Genomic DNA, 20,236 nt, shown 5'->3' on the forward strand with positions numbered 1-20,236 from the left:
CAAAGGTGTGGAAGTGGATTATAACAACATTGAGGCTTGCCACCCTCTACCCCGAAAAAATGACAGTAACAAACCAGCCATCATTGTGAGATTTGCAAACAGAAAACAGAAAACAGCACTGTTAAAACAAGGAAGGAAACTGAAAGGATCCGATGTCTTCATGAACGAACATCTGATAAAAAGAAATGCGGACATTGCCAGGAAAGCACGTTACTTGAAGAAACAGGGAAAAATTCAAAATACATGGACCACCAACTGCAAAGTATTCATTAAACTCAATGGAACACCGGAACAAGCCAAAGTGTTGGTCATCAGAAATATGGAAGAGCTGGACAAATACTGAGGTCAACTTACTCTGGAGGTATGAATACACATGTGACGTGACACACAACACAAGACATGGCACAGTCCAAAAGAACTTCATCTGCATCCGGCAACAATATCAACATGACTCATTGGAATTCTCTTTATGATAATCTGGAACTGAGAACATTTCGATACACAGACCATAATGTTCTAGACTTAGAAAAGGATATAGACCCGGAAAATAATTTCTTCTACAACATCAGCTGTAACTGCTGCTACTTCACTGATGAACAGTTTAAGCACACCATCAACACGGAAAATAAATTATCAATAATCCATTTTAATAGCAGAAGTCTGTATGCCAACTTCAACAATATAAAGGAATATCTAAATGAGTTGACAAATCCATTTGGAATTATTGCCATTTCTGAAACATGGATCAATGCGGAGAAAGGAATGGACTTTGGACTGGAGGGATATGAAGTGAATTTTGTAAATAGAAGGAACAAGAGTGGAGGGGGAGTAGCTGTGTATGTGGATAAAAACCTAAACTACAAGGTGGTAGAAAGTATGACAACTGTAATTGATAATTTACTAGAATGTATAACAATTGAAATGTATAAGGAAAAAGAAAAAAATGTAATAATTAGCTGTATATATAGAACACCTGGCTCTAGTATTCAAGTATTTAATGACTTCATAGAGGAAATATTCTCTAAAACAAATCAAAAAGTTATGTTTATCTGTGGTGATTTTAATATTGACCTGTTGAATCCAAAAAAGCATAAAATGACCGACGAATTCCTAAACACTATGTACAGTTTGAGTTTACATCCTAAAATAACCAGGCCTAGCAGAATTACACCACATTGTGCCACCTTACTTGACAATATTTTCACTAACAATATGGAAAACAACATTGTGAGCGGAATATTAATTAATGACATCAGTGATCACCTACCAGTTTTTGCAGTTTATGACACTAATTATAAGAAAAATCAGCATGAAGAACAACTGAGATACAGACGTGTAAGGACAGAAGAAACTATGACTGCATTTAAGAACGATCTATTAAATCAGGACTGGGACAAGGTGTACAAAGAAGCTGATATTGATATTGCATATGGCATATTTTTAAGAATATTCATGGAGTTGTACGATAAAAACTGTCCAACAATAAAATACAACAGAAAGCACAAATATTCAGATAGACCATGGCTCACTAAGGGTTCACAAAATGCATGTAAAAAGAAAAATACACTCTATAGGGAATACCTAAAACAAAGAACAAAAGAAGCTGAAAATAAATATAAAAAATACAAAAATAAGTTGACCAATATTATACGTGTATGTAGAAAGGAGTATTATAGTAAAATATTGAACAACAATAAACATAATATGAAAGGAATATGGGATGTTTTAAACGGTATCATTAAAAATAATTCTGGACAACAAAGTTATCCACAATACTTTATCGATAATGGCAATATTATGGAAAACACTGCTGATAAGGTCAACAGCTTTAATCATTATTTTGTAAATATTGGACCAAAACTGGCAGAACAAATTCCTGAGTCACTGCCATCAGTAGAATGTAGTGAAAACCTGATTGATAGGAACCCTAACTCAATGTTCCTCACATCAGTGGAGGAAAAAGAAATAATTGACATTGTACACATGTGTAAATATAAAACATCCACTGATTGTAATGATATTGACATGAAAATCGTCAAGAAGGTCATTGAAGGAATTGTAGGACCTCTAACATATATTTGCAACTTATCATTTCAGACGGGAAAAGTGCCAAACAAAATGAAAATAGCTAAAGTTGTGCCGCTGTATAAAACCGGGGATAGACGCCACTTCACAAATTACAGGCCTGTTTCTTTACTACCACAATTCTCCAAAATCCTAGAAAACCTGTTTAATAAACGATTAGACAAATTCTTAGATAAATATAAATTACTCTCTGACAGTCAATATGGATTCAGATCAAAAAGATCAACATCTCTGGCATTAATCGAATCAATTGAGGAGATTACGAATGCTATAGATCAGAAACAGTATGCAGCTGGAGTATTTCTGGATCTCAAGAAAGCATTCGACACAATCAATCATGACATATTAATTAATAAACTGGAACGGTATGGGATTAGGGGGGTTGTACTGCAATGGGTGAAAAATTATTTAAGTGACCGGAAACAATTTGTGAAGCTGGGTGTCCATTCCTCATCATGCTTGGACATTGCTTGTGGTGTTCCACAAGGCTCTGTACTGGGTCCAAAATTATTTATTATTTATATAAATGATATTTGTAAGGCATCTGATATATTAAAATTAGTATTATTTGCAGATGACACAAATATTTTTTGTTCTGGGGGGAATCTAAAGGAGCTGCTGGATACAATTACTTCAGAAATGTGCAAAATTAAAAAATGGTTTAACAGGAACAAACTATCGCTAAATCTAAGTAAAACTAAAATTATCTTATTTGGGAATTCCCTTAGAAATGCACAAGTGCAGATTCATGTAGATGGTGTGGAAATTGAAAGAGTACTTGAACATAAGTTTCTTGGTGTGATTATAGATGATAAATTAAACTGGAAGTCTCATATAAATCATATACATAACAAAATTTCAAGAAGTGTCTCAATCTTGAGTAAAGTAAAACACATTCTGGACCACAAATCACTCCACATTCTCTATTGTTCCCTGATTGCACCGTATTTGAATTACTGTGCAGAGGTTTGGGGCAATACTTACAAATGTTCGCTATCATCAATCTTTATATTACAAAAAAGGGCCATAAGGATAATCCATAAAACTGGTTACAGAGATCATACAAATCCACTATTCTTAAAATCAAAAATTCTAAAATTCACAGATCTGGTTCATTTTCTCACAGCACAAATTATATATAAAGCAATAAATAACCTGCTTCCTGACAATATTCTAAAAATGTTTTCTAAAAGGGAACGGGGATACAATTTGAGGGGGGAATTAAATTTAAAACATCCTCGTATCCGTACAACATTAAAAAGTTTTTGCATCTCTGTGTGTGGAGTGAAGCTGTGGAACAGACTAAGTAAAGATATGAAGCAATGTCCAAGCATGGCGCAGTTTAAAAAGCGGTTTAAGGATATGGTTTTTACAGGGTACAGGGAAAAGGTAGAGATTTGATAGGGTGTTCTTGTCTAATATTTTCATGTGTGTGCGCATGCACGGGTTTGTTGGTATGGGTATGTATATATATATATATATATATATATATATATATATATATATATATATATATATATATATATATATATATATATATATATATATATATATATATATATATATATATATATATATAAAATTGTAGGTTGTGTATCCTTCAGGTGTTAATGGGGTTATTGAAAATGTGTATATGTGCGTATGTGTGTATATACGTAGGTATGGATAGATAGAAACATATATGTGTATATATTTAAAGAAAAAAAAAAAAAATTACACATAACATATAATGTAATTACAAGGAGGTATTTCTGTAGTCTATTGATACTAGATAGTGGAAAAGGGGTGGGATTAAATAAGCTTATGCTTCTTCCTGCTCCTTTTTGAACATGGACGTTATTTGGAGTTGTGGTTGCTCGTTTTCCTTTTGTTTGCTTTGTTCATTTGTCTCTTTTAATTCTATTTTTTTTTTTTATACTTTTTCAACATGTTCAAAATAAAGATTCAATCAATCAATCAATCAATCAATCAATCAAAGTTGACAGATTTGGGGGTTTAGGAACATTTAACAGGAGAAAGCAATCAGGTGAAAGGATACAAATATTACTTCTAAACTTGTAAACGTGTACTATCCTAGAAATGTCACACCCAAACATTCATGGAAAGAAGTCTAAAGACAAAAGTGGAACCCAAGCCGAAACTACTTCTGGTAACTGTCATAAGGTGCAGGTGTTAAATATCAGCACCATTGAATCAGTGGTTGAGAAAATGCTGGGAACACAATCTGCCGGGTCACGCCAACAGTTGTGAATTGTGGCGTATCATTGAGTGTGACTACAACAAAGGGAAGAAATGATAACTGGGGTCAAGTTTGAATAGATGAGATTTCAAAGATTTAAAGAGACACTGAGGAGGAGACAGAAAGAAAGGACAAGGCTCAGTTACAGCCGAAGGAACATAAAATGAGGGCAAAACATGCTTTCCTTTATTAAAAATGTGAAAATCAGAAAAAAAAAGTCTTATCTAATTTTCACCTATGTTACAAAATGACACCGTATCCCCAAAAGTTCATCGACAGTTTGGTTCCTTAATTTAATAAAATGATTCTAAAAATATACACCAGCTTCTAAAAGGTGTGTATCAATCTATAATGTTTGATGTAATGAAATGTTTATTCATACTGACATTTCAGTAACCATGAAGAAAGATTTAGGGTTCAGAAACCAGTCGTGACATTGAGACATTAAGACAGAGAATCAAAGACATGATAGATTAAAGAGAAAATGGCACAGTTACAGATAATGGCCCTTATTTGTCAAGTGAAAGCATGACTCGTAGAACTTTTCCAGGAAACTTTTTTTAGCAAACAGCTGTCCGTATAAAAGTTTTTACATTCCTGATAAATTTCAAAGTTAAACAATCATTTTGAACTAATCAGTGCTTATAAACACATAATTCACCTCTCAGGATTAAGTGCCACAAAATTAGATCAGCATTTTATTTTTTGTTCTCATATATTTGTAACCACTACCTTTTTTTTAAATCCAAAAGTTAGTGGTTACCACTTTGCACGAGAACCCATTTTCATTTCTTAAAAAAAATTAAAAAAAAATAAGAAAAGAAAAATCATATTTTGTCATTAAATCTAATTGTCGAATTGTTTAAAATCTTGTGGTTTATCAAACTCCGTTGCCTTTGGATAAAAAAGGTAAGGTTCTTGCCCCGCTTTGTGTCACGTGTCTGATGTTTTTCAAGACTTTGCATAGTTTTATTCATATTCATTTATTTTAATAATTTCCTTAAAAAAAAGTTTCAAAATATTTTGGACAAAACTGACAGATGGCTCAGTTGCTTTCACGAAAATCTGCACTGGCCCCGGGTCAAAGTTTCCCCACACTCCTGGCAGTGTTTAGCATGTCTGAGGGGAAGCAGTGAGCGTTAAGACTAACAACGAGATTAAATAACGTGTTAACGTGGACAGTTTAGCAAGGTGCCATCCAAGACCGCAATCAGGAGTAAGTAAAGGTGACAAGCAGAGCGTGTTAAGAACCAAATCTGAAACAAACAGACTTTCACTAGAGCTCTGCTCTGTGTCAATATTGCTGTGTGGCTGCTTCCAACAACAACACCCCAGATCATTTTCACATGATATCAAATACCAAACCACTGTCTGATACGTTAGACACCCGGGACAGGAAATGGGTAAAGATTTGATTTTCTAATTCCAGTTTCCAAAGCAACATCTCTCTCTGTTGATACCGACAACTCGCACCAAATCTTCTACAACACGGTTTGATTGCAACAGTGAACATTAATAGAGTCCTTCAAGCATGAGAAAAGACCTGGCAGACCCCCCCACCCAAAAAAAACACCCCAAAAAACACTGGGCCGTAGATTCCAGAGGTCTTGTGTTATCTCTCCTGTTTCAATAAAGCTGTGTCAGACTAGATTGGAGAAAGAAGCTCTAAGCTCCAGAAAACTGTCCCTGTTATAACCACATCCTTCCTCTGTCTTCCAGGCAGCGAGTCCATCGTCATTCCAGTTGTGGTTTCGAAAAAACTTTGTCCACATGAAAGGAGCCAGCTTGGACAACAGTCAGACTTTGTTATGGTTAAGCTTTTCCGTATTTCTCCTGACAAAATATTGCAACAGCTGTTTTCGGGGTTAATTTGGCAGTGGCATCAGAGAGTTTGTCATATTAGCCACTTTGTTTTCAGGACAGAAATAAGTACAGCCTTCGTATAATTCACATGTAGGTGTCTAAAGCAATGAGAAACATCGGGATTCATTTGTCTTCTGAGCACCTGGAAGGATACAAAAAGATCTTATTTGTGGGTTGTTGTTTTTTTTTCTCTACTCCGTCTGCTTTGTTTTGGAGACATTCTGGTCTTGCTGAAAGCAATCTGGAATTATTTTCACCCACAAAGAATACAATGCAGTAAATGAGCGGTTTATGGACTTAAAAAGAAAATGCTGTTAGTGGAGAGACAAAACTTCAAGGAAGAGGGAGAAGAAAGAAGCAAGTGGGATGCCTAAAATGTTCCTTGATCCTGGTCAGTGAGAGGATCAAATAAGTTCATAAATACTCTCATATATGTGGGTGAGGCTCGAATTTAGCTTTGGAAACATTCGTCAGACAAACATATTTAGATAATGAACTGCCTTTTTGTTTCAGTACATTACATTGAAATGTTTCTTCTGTTTTTTTGTTGTTGTATTTTTTACTGAAAGATGAAACCAGAGTGAAAATTATATTAAAATAATTTATCTTCAATGACCAACCACTAAATGCAACTCTTACAAAAGCGCGTTGGTAAATGAAACCAAATTGTGGTAGCGACTCTCAGCAGAGATTCAGGACTATTTTGGCTAAAATATATACCCACTACTGTGGCAGGAAGCCTTCAGAGAATTACTTGCAAAAGGGAAAATCTGCCCACTTTTGATAATTGGCAGTTGTTTCAGACCCTTTCTATAAGCGATGCGTGCAAAATGTCAATTTTTTTTAAAGGTTTTTGCCTTTTTAAACATTCCTTTGAAAAGGAAAAATAGAGCATTTATAAAAACAGATTACCCCTTCCTCTTAAAACAATATGTAAAAAGATTTGATATGATCTGAAATAATTACACTTGTAGCCTCAAAATTATGTTGCAATGTTTGTAAATAAGTAAATAAGTCAGCAAAACTCACTTCTCTCTGATGATAGCGATACTGAGGTGACATCTTGAGGATATCATGGACTTTTCTGTCAGTAAATGCCAGTGTTTTTGCCCCTGTGAGCTGCTGTAGGCCTATGTTAGCTGCTGTTAGTAAAACTTTGTTTTTGGATCTAACATTATTGGACTTGGACACTTAGTGAATAAACTCGATACTCGACAGACACTCCAGCCTAACATTAGGCAGGCTAACAATGAGCATATTTATGCATGTTTATGTGTTAGAGCCCTGAATTCAGTTCAAGAAATGAGGCTTGAGGTGAGAAGGAAACACGTGCCACATATTTGACCGGTCTCTAGCCACAGACATGCGGTAGATTACGTAGAACGGTGATGTCCATCTTGGCCACTATATTCAAGATGGTGGGACAGCTTTGCAGCTTCAACAAAGCAGCGCCTATAACCGTGTCAACCAGCTGGCAGCCAGTTGAGTTGTGCTCATTGACAAAGACTCATTCAGATTGATTGCAACATGTTGGCAATCTGTCTGTATTTATAAACTACACACCAATTATTTGAACTTGAACAATCTCTTTGAGAGTGATTGCAGTTAACAAAAGTGGTCGTCAGTGTTGAATACCCTCCAGCTCTGTGTAACCATTTAGTCACCACACGTGGTAATCGGTCACAGAATGTGAAAAAATTCAACACAATTAAAAGGCAGCCATCGGTTTTGTTTGTAGTTGTAAGGAGAATGCTGTCCTACTTTTACTTGTGACTGAGCCATTAGCTTGGTCTGAATTAGGAGGTAGCTTTGCTATGCTAACTGTATCCTGTCCCAGGTTGTTGTTCAGTTAAGACTTCTACGTGAACAGAAATCAAAACAAGTAAATAAACTGAGCAAGATCCTTAAAAAGTCCATATACAAAACACATCTCGTGCTTTTTTTTCCACATCCATCAGGCTTGATCTGTACAAACATCAGGGACCATCCCTCTCTGTGCTGTTTTAATTGTAATTTTTGTTCGCATGGGTTCAATATCAAAACGTTACATGTGCTAAAACTAAGTGTCGATCCTATTCCACACATGCCAAAATGTTTTTCTGTTTTTCTCCAAATGTTTAGGGGCTGGTAACTGTCAAATTGATTTTCCATATTTCTCCAGACATTCCAAAGCCCAGGAAGAAGTCCCTGTATAATAAAAGGTTTTCCTCTCAGCCTCTGGTCCTCTCAGTCAGACAAGTTGGTGTGGTGATGTGCTCAGTCTGTGGAAACCCAATACTGAGGGGGACGGGTAGAAATTTGCGTCACAAAGCACACATATGGTATAGTATTACTTTGTGGCGGCGAGTGGGTCTGTGACAGGGAACATGTTGTTCAAATGTCTGCCTCAGGGACGTAACACAGCCCTCCAACTTTTAAAATTAGGTTAACTGTGTTTAATCTTCCCTCACTGTGCCCTGAGGTTAATCCTGAACCCAGTGTAACCAGTAAACACAGCGAGAACGGGACAGTCACATTGTCTTTCTGACTATATTAACAAAATAAAAACTTCCATACAGTTTCCTTTTATTCTGTGGGGTTTCTTTTTTACCTGTTAAACGGCCAAAGAAGCGTTTGCACCGCACGCTGTCCCTCACGAGTAGCGTGTAGGCCACACCCACATCTTCAAACTCCATGTGGATGCTCTGAGAGCCCAGCCCCACCTCCAGGTAGCTCAGCTCCATGATTGGGTAGCTGTCCCTTTTCTGCAGCCAATTGGTGAGCTGGCCTCTGCTGGGAGGAAACAACATGAGGCATCAGGAGGTAAAGAAAATGTCCTGCCTCGCTGACCTCGATTAAACAGTTTACATGATGTCTGACACTTGTAATCCGTTTGTAAAAGTCAGAGTTTTGTTAGTACAAATCACATCAGTAACTTATGTAATGCCTCATTTTTCAGGGATTAGGACACCGGGTCAAATCCATATTAACAGTCTGGTTTCCGAGACAGTGCCAAGAACAAGAGAATTCAGCACCTGCAACATGCAGTACATAGCAACTTTTGACGCCACCTTGGAAGAGCATCAGAGGAAAAGCTGATGTGTGAGGGAAGTCGACCTATTATGGCCAACAAATTTCTCACAGAGGGGAGAAAAACAGAAAAGAGCCCAGGGACTGCAGACGCTTTGAGATCAATGTGTTTTCAAGATGTGACCTAGAAACAGGTTATTCTGCTCGGCAGGTTGTGCAATATTAACCAGATCCTAATCAGAGGGTGCTGAGTTTTTCACCACCATCACAAGACATAATTGTTATCTGCCACGTGGTTGCATGGAAAAGTCAGCTTTGAGGACGCTGCTTAAACTTGTCCTTAAGTGGCTTTGATTTAATCATCTTTTTATCTGTTTCGGTTTTATGGTCGGCATACCCCTGCTCTTGGGGAAAGTCTTCACACTTGATTCAACGTAAATCAATCACCGAGGCACTGGAGATACCACAAAGCTAGAAAAAGTGTTGAGATCGTTTTTGTCATTAAGGTCTACATAAAGTACTAAAATAAAACTGCAAAACTCATAGTATTGCCATCACAGTTCAAACAAGATACAATAAATGTAAGAAAGCAAACAAATATGCATCATACAGTGTCTTGAAAATGTACTTGCCCCGTCCTGATTTTTTGCTGCTTACCAAGCAAATTATAATATTAGACAACAATAATCCAAATAAGTACTAAATGCAGTTGGTAACTGACAGTTTCATTCATTAAAGGAAAAGAGTTATCCAAAACTACCTCGCTCTGTGTTACAAGCAATTGCCTTGCATTGTAAAATCATGAATAAAGTGGGATTCACCACATTTTTAGAAAGCTGAGTTCAGTTTCACTCCCCAATCTCAGGTCCGATTACTGACAGACCTGTTGAATCAATAAATCACTTAAATAGAGCCTGTCTGTCAAGCGAAGTAGGTGAAATGATTTCAGAACCAACACGTGATGCCACAATCTAAAGAAAGAGCTGAGAAACAAAGTTACTGACATCTTTCAGTTTTTACAAAGCCATTTACAAGGCTTTGAGACTCCAGTGAGAACCATTATACACAAAAGGAGAAAACTTGGAACAGGCGTGAACCGTACCAGGAGTCACCAACCCCCAACAGCACATCAACGACTCATCCAGGAGGTCACCAAAGAACCAGAACAACATCTAAAGAACTGCAGGCCTCACTTGTTAAGGTCAGAGTTCATGATTCAACAATAAGACAAATACTGGGTAAAAATGGCATCCATGGGAGAGTTCAAGGAGAAAACCACTGCTGACCAAAAAGATCACAAAGACAACGTCTCACATTTACCAAAAACATCTTGATGATTCCCAAGACTTTTGGAAAATATCCTGTGGACTCATGAGACAAAAGCTGCACTTTTTGGAAGGTCTGAGTCCCGTTACATCTGACATAAAACTAACAGCATTTCGTAAAATGGACATCATAGCAACAGTCCAGTCAAACATGGTGGTGGTAGTGTGACGGTCTGGGGCTGCTTTGCTCAAGTAAGGAAAATCCTGAAAGAGGATGACTATCAGTTCAGTTCCTGAAGCACCTCTGAATGACTCAAAAAAATTTTTAAAAAAATCCCAAAATGAGGATTTTAGGGTGGCCTAATCAAAGTTTGGATTCAAATCCTGAACTTAAGATGCTTTGGCATTGACCTTAAACAGCATGTCCAATGTGGCTGAATTGAAACAATTCTGCAAAGAAGAGAGGGCCAAAATTCCCCCACAGTGACGTGCCAGTTATTGCAAACTCTTGATTCCCCCCCAGGTCTAAATAGTTTTTTTCCCTTAAATGAAATCATCATTTACAAAGAGCATTTTGTATTTACTCAAGTTATATTTATATTATATAAATAAGACCATAAGACTTTGTGGACTGGTGCCAGCTGAACTACCTCCAGATCAACGCCAGTAAAACCAAGGAACTGGTGGTAGACTTCCGCAGGCACAAGCATTCTCCACTGCAACCACTGAACATCCAAGGTATGGACATTGAGGCTGTGGACAGCTACAGGTACCTTGGTGTTCATCTGAACAATAGACTGGACTGGACTCATAACTCAGACGCCCTCTACAGGAAAGGGCAGAGCAGGCTGTACCTGCTGCGGAGACTCAGGTCGTTTGGAGTGGAGGGCCCACTCCTGAAGACCTTCTATGACTCTGTGGTGGCTTCTGCTATCTTTTATGGTGTGGTCTGCTGGGGCGGCAGCATCTCTGCTGGGGACAGGAAGAGACTGAACAGGGTGATCCGAAGGGCCAGCTCTGTTCTAGGATGCCCTCTGGACCCAGTGGAGGTGGTGAGTGACAGGAGAACGACGGCTAAGCTGTCATCCCTGATGGACAACATCTCCCACCCCATGCAGCAGACTGTGACAGCACTGAGCAGCTCCTTCAGTGGGAGACTGCGGCACCCACGGTGTGGGACGGAGAGATTTCGCAGGTCTTTCCTCCCCACTGCTGTCAGACTCCACAACAAAGACTTTAACTGATCAAGCACACACATCCATACATATGCAATAATACTAAGTGCAATAATCCTTTCTGTCATCGTTGTATTTTTACTCAGTTGTATATAGTATTTGTATTTGTATTCTATTTTTATCTTATTGTATATTTATTTTATTTTATTCTACTGTATATAGTATTTTATTCTATTCTGTACAGTTGTGTACTGTATTTATTCTTATTGTATTCTAATTTTTGCCTCATAACTTTTGCACTGTCCACTCCTGCTGTGACAAAACAAATTTCCCACGTGTGGGACTAATAAAGGTTATCTTATCTTATCTTATCTTATATTAACATTGGTTTATGATCTGACTCTACTGACCAATCATACTGGAGCAAGCTTCGGTTGCAGAAGGAAAGGTAAGACTACAGTTACTGAAATACAATCTTGAAATGATTGCCAATCATCTGATGATGATTTAATGTTTTGTTAGCTTTTTAAGATGCTTTTTGCATCAGAAGCAGAGTAGTTGATGGGTTCCAAGACGGCACTGACGGTCATTCATGTTTGCCTTCTCTGTAGTGTTGTTTTTTGTTTGAACAAAAACTTTGTGATTTATCTGGAGCTTTAGAAACTCTTGTCCCCAATTCTGTCACTACAGTTCGTCCCCTCTTCACCGCTACCAAACTAATCACTACTGGCTGAAGTGAAACACATGTGGGTAAAGGATGCTACAAAACTCCATTATGCTGGGAAACACAGAGATTTACTTGGGAAAGACTGGCTTAATCAGCTTTGTGTGAACAAAATTGCTCTACTTACTGCAAATCTGATGTCATTTCCAGGAAATAAATACGTTGATTTGAGACAACCAGCAGCGAGGGAACCTCCCCAGGTTCTCCAAATTTGACAGCTGACATCTGAAAGTCCAGAGAAAAACAAGCAAACAGAAGGGGGTAAATGACAAAAAGCTGGAAAACACTGACTGTCTTAGCAGAAGAACAGAGAGGCTCTCCTGTGCTGATAAACTCTTTTACAACATTGTAATGAGCACCATAAAGTCAACAATAAACTATTAAACAACCACATTATCAGATGAAACCAAGCTCTGTAAGTTTTCTTGTATCATTTCCTCCAATATAACGCAAGAAGTAAGAGAACAAGTGAAAAATGGAGCAGCCCCTGTCACTGGGTAAATAAACATAACCAAGATGAATGGTGTGTGACTTCCTGTTTCCAGCTGCTTGGTCCTTTTTGCTCTTTGTACAAGTGTCTCATAGAGACAAGCAACAGCCTGGTGATTCGAAGAAGTCTCAAACAACATTTAATGACGACAGCAGTGCACAAGCTACACAAAGGAGCCAAAGAAGAGGAAGAAGAAAAAGAAGAAGAAGAAGAAGAAGAGTGGGGCTTCAATGGGATCCTGGGAGATTTACTGTCAGAGTTCGTCTTGGCTGACTGAGATGAAACCGCAGATGAAGGGTAATAGGTCTTAAAGTTGTCACCAGCTATTAAGTTGGAATTTTTTTCACCCCACTGGGGAGATAATCTAAAGTTTTTTGTTGTTTTTTTCCTTTAAAACCACAGTCACAAAAGAAACAATAACACCGACATATAAAAACGCTGCACTGCCAAAATTGAGCGATCAGTCATAGGCTGCCATTGCTGGCAAACTTGTGCTTTAACATAGAGTCTGGAAACAATAGTGTTTCCTGAATTACACTAATGCCAGTAAAGATTTAAAGACCCTGAAAACATATTTTCTCAATCTTCTCTTTACTGTGAATTATGAAACCATACAATAATACATTTTTTTCTTTGGTTTTTAAGCTCTAAGCTCTGTGTGAGGCTCACAAACCTTAAGGAAAGAATGAAGTTCTTCTTCTTCCTCAAAGACTTCTACATCCAGGAAAAGCTTGAGCCGATGGTCCACCACCTCGTAATCCTCAGACAGAAGATCCAAATCATCTAAAAAATATATATGAGAAAAAAAAACTAAGTCATGATAAGTTACAAAGTAACTAAAATCAGCTTTGTATTTATGCTTTCAGATGATTCTACATTAATATCGTTATAGCGTAGCTTCCTGGAAACACTGGGAAGCCTTGCATACAGTATTTCTTGGTTTTTATGAAACCATATTCAGAGTTTACTGTAGCAGACTGCAGCGCTGGCCAACAGCCCTCATGCAGAAAGGCATTTAAGAGCAATAAATCCACCAAAGAACAGCAACAGAAGTTATTAGAACTGTGATGGATGGTTGTAGCTGATCAAAAACAACAGGGCACGGATCTGCAGAGACCAAAGCTGAGGCCTTTGATTTGAGAAGAGTGCAAACAGAGATCTGATTAAAACAGCCTTTGAACTTTCAGATAACTGCTTTTAAATGGGGAGAGGTGCATGCACACACAAGCATACGCACAGGTTGACGAGTCTTTAGAGACCGGTTGAAGAGGTGCTTTGGAACAATGGATGCACTGTGTCGCTAAAAAAAAAACCCCAAACAAACCCCATATTCAATGTGCGTCAGTGTTTTGGGATGAGTTCTCCAGAACAAAACTGCCATTTCAGAAGGACAGATTACATGGCTCTGCAACTGCAATCTCACAATTGGAAAAAACACAGAGGAAAAAAGATACAGAAAGCTATCATTACGACTCGGCCTTCCCTCTCTGAGGCTTTCATTCCTCTCCCATCACTTCCAGCAATGACTCCAATCTGTCTTGTTGCACATTTACCATGTGGTTCATCTAAAAATGGCAGCCAGATGTTGGGGGGGGGGGGGGGGGGGGGGGCAAGTCAGATGCTGTCACAGAGATACAGAGCAGCTCAGAGGATTTCTGTGCCACACAATATTCATAAATATTTCTCAGTCTGCGCTCACTTTCAATTAGGACTTACATCTGTCTTTAGCAAAGGCAGTAAAGCCGATGTAAACAGTTTAAACCACATGCCACTGCTGATGTGTTTTACAATGACCACGCGAAGTGCAGAATTTGAGTTTGAAGCAATAAAACTCCACTTATATTTTACTGCTGTTTGGCTTGTTCTTCAATAAACAGTGCTGCCAACAACGTTATTTTAGATGTAAAAATGTATGTATGTGTATGTTGGGTATGCATGTCAGAATTTCACTTGGGTGCGGTTAAAAGGTGCATGTTTAGCTGTATTGTTTTTAAAACTATACTACCGGCTAACAGCCGAAAGGTTTAAAGCATGACTCGAAAGAGTTCAACCACTACTCTTTATGACAAGCGCTCGCTTATCCGTCCAAAGATGTGCACTGTGCCTGCAGTTAACTGATAAGAAGAGTTGACATTTGAGGTGAAGTGATGCTTTCATTACCAAGCTCTTCATTTCTCTTTTACGACAACAGAGTGTTGGAATAGTGACTATAAAATGCTCTACAAGCCTAAGATACAGTGCTGTGAAAAAGCCTTTGCCCCCTTTTTGATTTCTTAGTTTTTTGCATGTGACGCTTATATGTTTCAGATCAAATAAATTCTAAGTTTAAGGTTTTTTATTTACTTGGGTAATCTTTGTCAAGAATTAAAACTTGTTTAATGATTGGAAACATGACAAATATCCAAAAAATTGCTAAATAAGGAAGGGGACAAATACTTTTTCATAGCAGTGTATACAAAAGCCACAGTGTAACATCTGCTGTGCATTGTGCCCGCTGCCACAACAAAAGAAAAACGAAAAGAAAAAAGAGAATAAGGAAACAGTTCAGTCGAGGGTACAACAGTTATTCTGTCTTCCTGCCTTTTGTCACTGCAGAGTTGCTCCAAAAAAGTAAACGGTAAACGTCCTGTATTTGTATAGCGCTTTCCCTATGGACCCCAAAGCGCTTTACACTACATTCAGTCATCCACCCATTCACACACACATTCACACACTGGTGATGGCAAGCTACATTGTAGCCACAGCTGGGGCGCACTGACAGAGGCGAGGCTGCCGGACACTGGCGCCACTGGGCCCTCTGACCACCACCAGTAGGTAACGGGTGAAGTGTCTTGCCCAAGGACACAACGACCGAGACTGTCGGAGCCGGGGCTCGAACCGGCAACCTACCGATTACAAGACGAACTCTAGAGCCACAATCGCCCTTTATCGTAATAAAGGTAACAAGCTAACAGCTAGACAAAAGAAACAACAGCATGCTCAATTCAAAATGATTAAACAGTCTAATGGGTGCTAAACCACTTAAATCCAAAGTATTAATAAGAACTTCGGCATTCACATTTACAAATATTATAAGAGGAAAGATTGTAAGAGGAAACGGAGAAGCCTTTTAGCCTGTGGCCACCCTCAGCCTTTCCACATTTGGGTGTGACTCTCAATAAACCACCACCTGGTCGTAGTCCATGGCCAGGTGATAGCAAACATTTAAATATTAGTAAGTACAAAGTTAATGAAGTTGTTCATCCACAAACACAGACTGTCTAAAAGCCCCCCCCTCCCCCGACATAAATAACAGACATTTATAAAATCCTAAATCACATGAGTTTGTGATACAATAAAGAAATAAAGAATACATCTCAAAGTCCATGAATATCTTTAAAAAAAACAACATATGTGAATTCATTATATATACATTTTATGACTATAGTTTTATCTATGCACCCAATGAACTAATCATAAAAACAACAACAACACCAATTGCTTATTTAATCTTCCAGGATACCCTGTTGACAGATAATTTATCCAATCAGCTTCGCTTTGGAGGTCTAGATGACTGTGAATGTCAGGCTATAGGGAACGTCTCGTTGTAGTATCTGATTATATCTAATTCTCAGCTCCTCTTACCTTCCCCACACAGCAAAATCCACAAGGCCACTTTAATTAGTGTGCCACATGTGTGGTCCTAAAGTGATTCTGTCACTCAATCTGTCTTTTTTTTTTTTACCTGTATGTGGGTGTAATAAATGATTCCCTTTAATCATCCCATTACAGACCACACAATTCAAATGGCCATTGTGAAGTACAGTACACACCGAAACCAGTAGTTAGGGTACTGTAATAAACAATAACATGTGAGCATATACAAATGTCACAGTGTAACATGTATCCAAATATTGTGCCATGAGCCAAAGAAAACAAAAAACAAAGAGAAAACAAAGGCCTGAACATTTAATTTTATGCTTTAGTTATTTTTGTGTTTATATGATGTTTGAAAGTGAGGAGGAGGAAGGGAGGCTAAGACAGTTTGATCTGAAGAGAAAAACACATGAACTGGTTCCTAAATTTAAATCCATATGGTTAAAAAAAGATTAGTGGTGATGCAATCTGCTGAACCCTATTCAAGTGAAAACCTACTACTTACATGCAACTTTCATTAGTAGTCTGAATTGTTGTATTGAATTTATTTTATTTGTTCTAAATGTTTTGTTAAAATTCCTATTTTAAGACCTTAGTGTATTTCCATTTTGTGTATGTAGTTAAATGTCAGGTTAGTATTGTCTTTCTGTCACAGTAAGTCCTGTCCTGGGTTGAAATCTACTGGCTGAACAGCTCAAACGACATAGACGCGGATTTAATGTATGAACCTGGACCCTCATTACTTGCATTGTCTTCAAAGGGCAGACTCACCATTAGGGGTGGACCTTTCTGCAGGCTGTGCTTGCACTTGAGGTGGTGTAGCACCAGTAGTGGTGTAGTGGTAGCTGCCTGCTAGGTCCTCTCTACTTTGGCACACTGAGTTGCAGGAAAGGTGACTGGTCTGACTTGGACTATCTCCAATGAAGAAAGAGCTTCCTTGGGCAGTGACAAACATGGACTCTTCTGCTGCGGTAACAGCTTCTGGGATGGGACTGCTGCTGCTACTAGCATCTGTGTAATCATCCTGATGTAGAACAAAGAAAACATTAACAATTCTGAAAATCAATTACCGCAGGAGACATGGCAAAAGACAGTGAATAATTTAACATATGGGAAATACCTTATTAGCACTTTGCATGCTCACAGTTATGTCCCGATGGTCATCGTCACTGTCGGTCCTGAATGAACGCTGGATGGGTGTACTGCTGTAGGGAGACGTTTGAACAGCCACTTGGACAACATGGTCACTGCCACATTCTGGACAAATCTGACTTTTTCCTGTAAATACACACAAAAAGTATATAGTAAAGGGGACCTGTAAGGTTTTTCCTTATTTTATGTCATAAAAACACTATTACAATGATGCAATCTCATATTAAACGTTGCTAAAAAAATATTCAAATAATGAGGTCAGTATATCTGGATCATGAGAAACTGGGACTGTTGCAGATAGCGGCACATCTTTATAAGATTAATGGTGTGGGCCTCCAAAACAGGCCACACCTATTCTTACATTTCTTGGTGTACCCCTCCACAATAGGCTGTACTTCTTTTAAAGATTACTGGTGAGGCCCTCCACAACAGGCTGTACCTCTATATAAGCTTATTGGTGAGGCTCTCCACAACAGGCTAAAGAAGCCCCGGCAACCTGCTGTTCAAACCTTCTGTTTGCGAGGGGCAGCAAATTTGAGAAAAAGAGTAGGCTTAATGGGAGGGTGGCCTTGAAGAGAAAGGAACTAAAAGGCCTTTCTTCATTCAGTAGATGAATGGAGTAGCTACACCAAGACGCGGTAAAAGATACGACTTTTCTAACCTGTGACTCATGCAGAGCTTCTCTTGTAATATCCAAGAGATAGAAATAGGTCCAGTTTAACAAAGTTACTGTAACAACTGTATGGAAATCAAGATGTATTGTTTTTTAATCAAGATATGTTGTTACATATTTTTCATGTCAAGATACAAAAAGACAAGGGTTGTATAATAAACCTGTTTGAACTTAGGTTTTGTACTCAAGAATAACAGGATGTTTAAAAGAAATCTGAAAACAACAGAGGAGAGTGACAGAAAACATGCATGGATATGTTTCAGGTCAAAGGAGATTATATTTTATCTACAAGGAGTGTATTCTGTAACCCACAGGCAAACAACTGTCTACGTCCAGACACGTGCAACGTGAAAAAATCTTTTGTTGCCCAAAATGTCAGCAGAACCACAGACTAAGCACACTAACAAAAGGTGTATGGTTCCAAAAAAAACTCTCCAAACATTTGTTGAACACAGTCTGTACAAGCCCGTGCAGGTCTTAATGTCAGGTTTGGTTGGAGGCTGCTGGAATGATGACTATTATCTGCATCCTGCTGAAGTGGGAACTCTTGGCTATGGAATCCACGAGATAACGTGTTTGACGCTTCGAGAGAGGCTGTCTAAAACTAACATTTTGTCTTGTGAAATCATGGGAAACTGATAGTTGGCAAGTACTCTGAAATCAAATGAATTTGGTACTCGCAATGTGTGACCTTGTGTCATTTCTGCTTTGGTTTTTATGGTAGCACAAAACCTGCAGACCCACATATATTAATCATTAAAAAAAATCTGCCTCTTACTATTATAGCATTATTCATTATCTTACTGCATTATTCACCATTTTTATCTTGATAAACAAGATAAAAATGGTGGACATTTTTGGCTTAGTTTCCTCCTGACTCACAGACCTTCTGTTTGCAGGGTATAGAAATGTATATGAAAGTTGGCTTAAAGCAGTGATTCTGAGACATTTTGGCCATCCCCTAGATCAGAGTCCAAAAAGTAAAGCTTCACACCCACCACCGGATTATTGAATTATTATCATTTATTTATGTTTAAACTGCTCATTTTAGTTTAAACTGCCCTTTATTATATCTTTTTATTGGCCATTATGACCAAAATGGCATCTTTTTGTTCACAGTGCTTTGTGCCTGTTTGCCTGTGAAAATAAGTAAACCTATAATTTACTCACCACCCATTTTCATTAATAATAAAGAACCAGCCCAGCTGAACTTTAATAACCTGAGGTTAGCAAGACAGCAGCAGCAAACTCTTCACCGTTTATTTTTATCATTCAATTTATTGTGTATTTTGACCCTGGTCTTCCACCGACGACGTGCTGTAGCTATGTATCCCACCACTATTGCTTGACCCACAGTTTGAAAAGCACTGGCTAAAAAAAGAAAGCTTAGGGCTCAAAGAGAACTAAGGGTTATTTTGTTAATCATGCAAAGCTACTCTAGGAGAGTCTAAGAAAAAACATATGGAGCTGGAAATGAGCACAAGATTGTTTTACCTCTTTATAGACCTGTCTGTGCTTTTTTTGGAACGATTTATTTCTCTGTGCAAGACATTTAATCTCTCTTTGTATACAAAAGGTGCTTTATAAATAAAATCTCCTCATCTAGAAACATCTAGTACTTGGCTATTTAAGGATAGTTTAGTTCGTGAGAGTGACCATGATTCATCAGGGATGACTCAGTTTCATGGATGAATCAGAATGAGTGTTGTAGTGTGCATGTCTGTGCACATGTGTGTGTGGGCTCCTCTCACATGTGACGATGACAGATTCAGCTATAAACTAAAGCCAGATATCACCTTGGTTTGGCAGTTTTCTATTTTTTTTTGTTGTATTTTTTTAACAAAAGTGCATTTTGTTGCCTTAAGTGCATTTTTCCCCATTTCAAAACAGCTCCAAACATCTGGCTAGTGCAAACAGATCAAAAG

General features: G+C 38.2%; 1 protein-coding gene across 2 annotated transcripts in view; it reads right to left on the minus strand.

Annotated features, from left to right (window-relative positions):
- stk11ip (serine/threonine kinase 11 interacting protein) overlaps positions 1-20,236 on the minus strand; it is a 44,279-nt gene that overhangs the window by 11,217 nt on the left and 12,826 nt on the right. The window contains exons 18-22 of one of the 2 annotated variants that reach the window (XM_085449069.1): positions 17,607-17,764; positions 17,258-17,510; positions 13,524-13,633; positions 12,488-12,585; positions 8,778-8,956 (exon numbers count right to left, since the gene is read on the minus strand). In XM_085449069.1, coding sequence (XP_085305195.1) covers positions 8,778-8,956; positions 12,488-12,585; positions 13,524-13,633; positions 17,258-17,510; positions 17,607-17,764 — 798 coding nt within the window. Of the gene's footprint in view, positions 1-8,777; positions 8,960-12,487; positions 12,586-13,523; positions 13,634-17,257; positions 17,511-17,606; positions 17,765-20,236 lie in introns of both variants that reach the window. The other variant, XM_085449068.1, reaches the window with a different exon arrangement.

Source organism: Copadichromis virginalis, linkage group LG23 (assembly GCF_057382275.1).
Source record: "Copadichromis virginalis isolate Kocher_CV1m ecotype Utaka linkage group LG23, C_Virginalis_male_GT1.1, whole genome shotgun sequence".
NCBI classification, from domain to species: Eukaryota; Metazoa; Chordata; class Actinopteri; order Cichliformes; family Cichlidae; genus Copadichromis; species Copadichromis virginalis.